The sequence below is a fragment of the Piliocolobus tephrosceles genome, chromosome 13, assembly GCF_002776525.5.
Source record: "Piliocolobus tephrosceles isolate RC106 chromosome 13, ASM277652v3, whole genome shotgun sequence".
Classification (NCBI taxonomy): Eukaryota; Metazoa; Chordata; class Mammalia; order Primates; family Cercopithecidae; genus Piliocolobus; species Piliocolobus tephrosceles.
In genome coordinates this window covers 2858288-2863457 of record NC_045446.1, presented here as the reverse complement: position 1 = coordinate 2863457, position 5170 = coordinate 2858288, and the positions used below count along the sequence as shown (strand labels likewise).

The 5170-nt window shown below is 62.4% G+C and overlaps 1 protein-coding gene across 5 annotated transcripts in view; it reads left to right on the top strand.

The window, feature by feature from the left end:
- Positions 1 to 5170, top strand: part of OSBPL5 (oxysterol binding protein like 5) — an 83287-nt gene that overhangs the window by 60808 nt on the left and 17309 nt on the right. For 4 of the 5 annotated variants that reach the window (XM_026448733.1, XM_026448732.1, XM_026448731.1 and 1 more), the window contains exons 8-10: positions 1016 to 1190; positions 1506 to 1698; positions 4526 to 4743. In XM_026448733.1, the coding sequence (XP_026304518.1) occupies positions 1016 to 1190; positions 1506 to 1698; positions 4526 to 4743 (586 nt within the window). The remainder of the gene's footprint in view (positions 1 to 1015; positions 1191 to 1505; positions 1699 to 4525; positions 4744 to 5170) is intronic. The other variant, XM_026448730.1, reaches the window with a different exon arrangement.

The following is a 5170-nucleotide window of genomic DNA, read 5'->3' as shown; positions in this document are numbered from 1 at the left end:
TCTCTACTAAAAATACAAAATTAGCTGGGTGTGGTGGTGCACCCCTGTAATCCCAGCTACTCAGGAGGCTGAGTCAGGAGAATTGCTTGAACCCAGGAGGCAGAGGTTGCAGTGAGCTGACATCGTGCCATTGCACTCCAACCTGGACAACAAGAGTGAAACCCCATCTCAGAAAAACAAACCAAAAAAAAACACTTATTAATAATGTGACCTGTCATAGGTCACCACAAGATGCTCTTCTGAGTGCAGGGGCTGCTGTTAGTGATCACACCAGGACACCAGTGTCACCCAGATGGACACATGCCCCACAGGAGGACCCTCGGGTGGTGCTGTCACCCTGCTTAGGAAGGCAGCAGGGCACAGGGCCCAGAGCAGGGCTTGGAGGTGCCCAGCTGTCGACCGGCCTCTGCTCCACCACTACCCACAGAGCCTCTGGGTGGCCTCCAGCAGGGCTCCTCCCTGGTGTGCAAACCCCTCCTCAGCCTTCCCTACCCTCCTCCCTGGACTCGAGGCCGGCAGGAGCCCGCGGGACCCCCACCAGTGCTTCCCGGTGAGGGAGGACCCTCCTCCCTGACTCTACCTGCAGAAACCTGTGGGTGGCTGTCAGGGTAGGAGGCTGGCTCCTACCCTGGGTTTGTGACCTGGAGGGGTCACTTACGCCGGCCTCTTGTCAGCAATGTGGGTGGTGGAGGTGGGTGGGGACGTGCTGTGAGCATCCCCAGGCACCTCTGTAGGGCTGCCTCCCCTGGCACACCTGTCCCCAGGCCGGGCTTGCCTGCTCGGGAAGTCCTCAGTCCCCAGGGGTTCCGGATGTCTGTCCCCACACAATCTGCAGCTGGATGTCGGGGCGGGAAGAGAGGGCGTGTCCCTGCTGGGGCAGGGCCAGGGGTGGGTCTGGGATGGAGGGGGTGGGTCCCGGAAGAGTCAGAGCGAGGGGAGCCTCCTGGTGGCTCCTTGGGGCATGGGGGATATAGAGAGGTGGGGGGGGGGCCTGCTCACCCCATGTCCCCCACAGGTCGCTGCTGGCTGGACGCCCTGGAGCTGGCCCTGCGCTGCTCTAGCCTGCTGAGACTGGGCACCTGCAAGCCGGGCCGAGACGGGGAGCCAGGGACCTCGCCAGATGCGTCACCCTCATCGCTCTGCGGGCTGCCAACCTCAGCCACCGTCCACCCAGACCAAGACCTGTTCCCGTGAGCGGGGCGAGGGCACGAGGTGGTGCTGATTCATGGGGTCTCCTTGTAGGCAAGGAAGAGGGGGAGAGGACGGCCCCAGCCTCTGCTGTGGCGGGCTGCAGGGCTGCAGGCAGGGACGTGTTCACTGCCGTGTGCCCTGGGAGCCTCGGTTTCTTCCTGTATAAAATGGGGCTAATCGTGTCAAACGTGGGTTGTGGAGGTGATGACAGGCAGGAATGTATGTGAAGCGCCGAGCAGCGAGGGGTGGGCGGCCCGGAGGGGTGTGCTGGGGTCCCACCTGTGACAGACCCACTGGCACCATCCACCTTCCAGGCTGAACGGGTCTTCCCTGGAGAACGACGCATTCTCAGACAAGTCGGAGAGAGAGAACCCCGAGGAGTCAGATACCGAGACCCAGGACCATAGCCGGAAGACGGAGAGTGGCAGCGACCAGTCAGAGACCCCTGGGGTCCCGGCGCGGAGAGGGACCACGTATGTGGAGCAGGTCCAGGAGGAGCTGGGGGAGGTGAGAGACCCCCCCAGCCAGGAGCCCCACGCGTCTCCCCGGCCTCGGCCCCTCATTCTGGAGGCAGAGGTAGCCGTGCCTCATCCTCAGGGAAGCACGCAGAGCCCAGGGGGCGGCTTTTGTCCGCGTCACTTGGCAGTGAGCTCAGGAGCTGTCTTTTAGGTGAATAGGCTCCTCCCCTCTTCCAAAGAGGCTGCCCCGCTGGCTGCTGGGGTGCAGATGCGGGGATGGGGCAGGGGTTCACTGCAAACAGGCAACTCCCTCCTCGGGCTGGAATGCGCTGATGGGAGAACAGGAGGCTCAGGAGGGGCCTTGACCCCATCTGGTGGGCGGCCCCACTTCCTGGAGGAGCACAGAGGAGGGCATGCAAGACCTGAGTCCCATGCTCACAGGCCCCTGCACACCTGGTGCTCCCCTGAGGCCCTGGGAGAGCCATGAACAAGACAGACCTGGGGCCCGGGCCCTGGGCCTCCAGCGTACGGGCAGCAGGAAACACAGACGATAAACCCACAAACACAAGACGAGGCTGGGGAGTGGGTGAGGGACGCCAGCCGGGCCATGGGCTCTTTCTGAAGATGTGAGTGACAAGAGGGAGGATGGCGTTCCAAAAAGAGGGACCGCCGGTGCACGAGCCCAAGGCAGGGGGCAGGCGGCAGGCGGCAGTGTCCACAGAGCATGCCTGCAGCTGAACAGCCAGGGCGGCTGACTCCCCGCAGCTGGAGAGAACTCGTGTGGCCCTGGGCACCGTGGGGCGCCTCAGGAAGAGGAGTCCAGAAGGAATCGCAGGATCTAAGCTTCCACTGGGCAACTTGGGTGCAGGCTGAGGAAGCCGGGCTCTGGAGTGGGCGCTGTCAGGAAAGGGGGGCTCTGTGGTCTGGGATCTTGTCATTCTCATCCGGGAGGCGAGACAAGAGCAAGACCGTGGCTGTCACTGAGGGCAAGGAGCAGTCCTGGTTTCCGCAGGAAAGGGGAATTAGGTCCTTGCTGTTGTTTGGACAGCGTCGTGTTCACGTCTTGCCCTGCACAGGCCCAGAGCGGGCTCCTCCGTGGTCTGTGAAATCCTTGTTCAGTGGAACACCATGGCCTCCCTGTGGCTGCCATTCCCACAGAGCTCAGGCTTCCGTGCAGGGATGGGAAGGTTAGGATGGGCCGGTGGGGAGTGGACTGAGGACCCCGGGGGCCTCGGGCTGAGAGTATTGGGGAAGCCACCAGCGGGTTAGGCAAGGGCCTCGGGACAGCCGAGGGGCAGGGATGGACACTGGGCCACTCGTAGGGAACAGCCATTGTTAGGAGAAAGCTGAGGGTGCCCTGGACCCAGCTGTGATGGAGAAGGGAGAAGTGGGCAGACTCAGGGTATTTCGGAAGGTAGATTGGGCAGATCTCAGCCAGATGGTGATGAGCAACGCTGCTGTGAGCCAGGCAGGGCAGGCTGCTGCAGGTGCGAGCCTGGGGCTCCGGGCAGAGGGCATGGAGCGGGCAGCCAAGGGGCCTGGGCATCCAACCTTCAGAGGCTGAGCATAGATAAGGCTTCACAGAGGTAGGGCAGGGAGGTGGGAGGAGCCAGGAGCCCAGGTGTCTCAGAGCCAGCTGGGCCGAGAGGTGGGGCAGGATGAGAAGCAGGGATGGCTGCTGGACCAGCGAGAGGCGATGGCAACCTACAGCGAGACAGTCTCAGTAGAGAAGAGGGCAGAAGCCTGGTGGAGAGGGTTAAGGAGGACGGGAGCACGTGGACGGAGCAGGAAGATTCCTGATAGCTGAAGCTACCCATGATGTCCAAGTCCCAAAGCTGGCTCGGAAATCAAAGCTATAGCACTGGGCTCCCCGTGACCCCTCATGGGGTCAGACATGGCTCCTGGGTGTCCACGCACACTATCCACTAGGCCAGTGCCATGAGGATCTGTCCGTGGCCCTGCATGCACAGAGAGGCGAAGCCGTTTGCCTGAGTCCCAGCAGCGGGGATGAGATCCTGACGCAGGACTCAACAGGCCACGCTCCATCTTGCCCCCTCCCTGGGGCAGCTGCTGTCGGACTAAAAATGCAGAGAGCCCTGAGTTCAGATCTCACCTCTGCCACATAGCAGCTGTGTGACCTTGGGCACGTCACTTGTCTGCTCTGTGGAGGGGGAGGACCAGTGTCCCGGTACCCTGGGGCTGCGGTGAGGTGCAAATCTGGAGTGAAGTCACTTATTCGGGAGCTGTGGTGAGGGTTAGGTGTCTCAGAAAAGGAGGAGATGAGGGGCCTTCGTGAGTGGCACACAGGCTTCGGAAGTGAGGTGTGAGTTCACGGTGCCTGTGTCGGTTTCGCGGTGCAGGCTCACCTCCAAACTCACCCAGTTGTCCACATTCAATATCTGAAGGCTTCTGTATACCAGTCATACCTCACAAAAGTGGTTCAAAAACAGAAAAAGAAATGATACAAGAATCTTTTTTAAAAAATGGAAGAGCAGGCCAAATCCCTGCCTCCGCAGGCGGCTGTGAAGACAGGGTGGGCTGCAGCCTCTCTGTTCCCTGAGCCCAGGGTCCCACGATGCACAGACGGGTTTCAACAGCAGGTGTTGGGAGGCTGCAGCCTGGACTTTGAAGGGGCAGGGCATGGGGTCCCTGCGCCAGGTGCAGAAACAGGAGCGGGCCTGGACCCGGGCTGCAGGTGCCCCAGGGGCGGGGTGGAGACGCATTGGGAAGGGTTCACATCTGATGGGGCTGAGTCAGCCTCATGAGGCTGTGGGAGCCGAGCCAGGGGTTTACACCCAAAGGGGTGGCAGGTACAGCCTCCTCCGGCCAGAGCTGCCACTGTCCCGCCAGCCCTTCCTCCCGGCTCTCCTGGGCAGGGCCTGACTGCAGCCTGTCTGCCGCAGCTGGGCGAGGCGTCCCAGGTGGAGACGGTGTCAGAGGAGAACAAGAGTCTGATGTGGGCCCTGCTGAAGCAGTTGCGGCTGGGCATGAGCACAGACCTGTCCCGCGTGGTGCTGCCCACGTTCGTACTGGAGCCGCGCTCCTTCCTGAACAAGCTCTCCGACTACTACTACCATGCAGACCTGCTCTCCAGGTGGGCGCCACGCCGGGAGGGGCACCCCACACCTTGTCCTGCATCTGCATGAGACCCCGCAGCCCCCTCAGCACCTGCCTGCCCTGTTGGGGCTTCCAGAGAATCCCCTGGCTGATCCCAGCCCACTGTTCCTGCAGCTCTAGCCTCCTGGGGGCCCTGTCTCCAAGATGGGCCTGGGAGGGGGTCAGTCCCCAGCACTTGCCGTGCACCCTGAGCCCTGCACCCTCGAGCTGGATGGGATGGGCTGCAGAGGCTGGAAAGGGGCTGCAGAGGCAGGACGGGGGCTGCAGAGGCTGGAAAGGGGCTGCAGAGGCAGGAAGGGGACTGCAGAGGCAGGACGGGGGCTGCAGAGGCTGGAAAGGGGCTGCAGAGGCTGGAAAGGGGCTGCAGAGACTGGAAGGGAATACACAGGCTGGAAGGGGGCTGC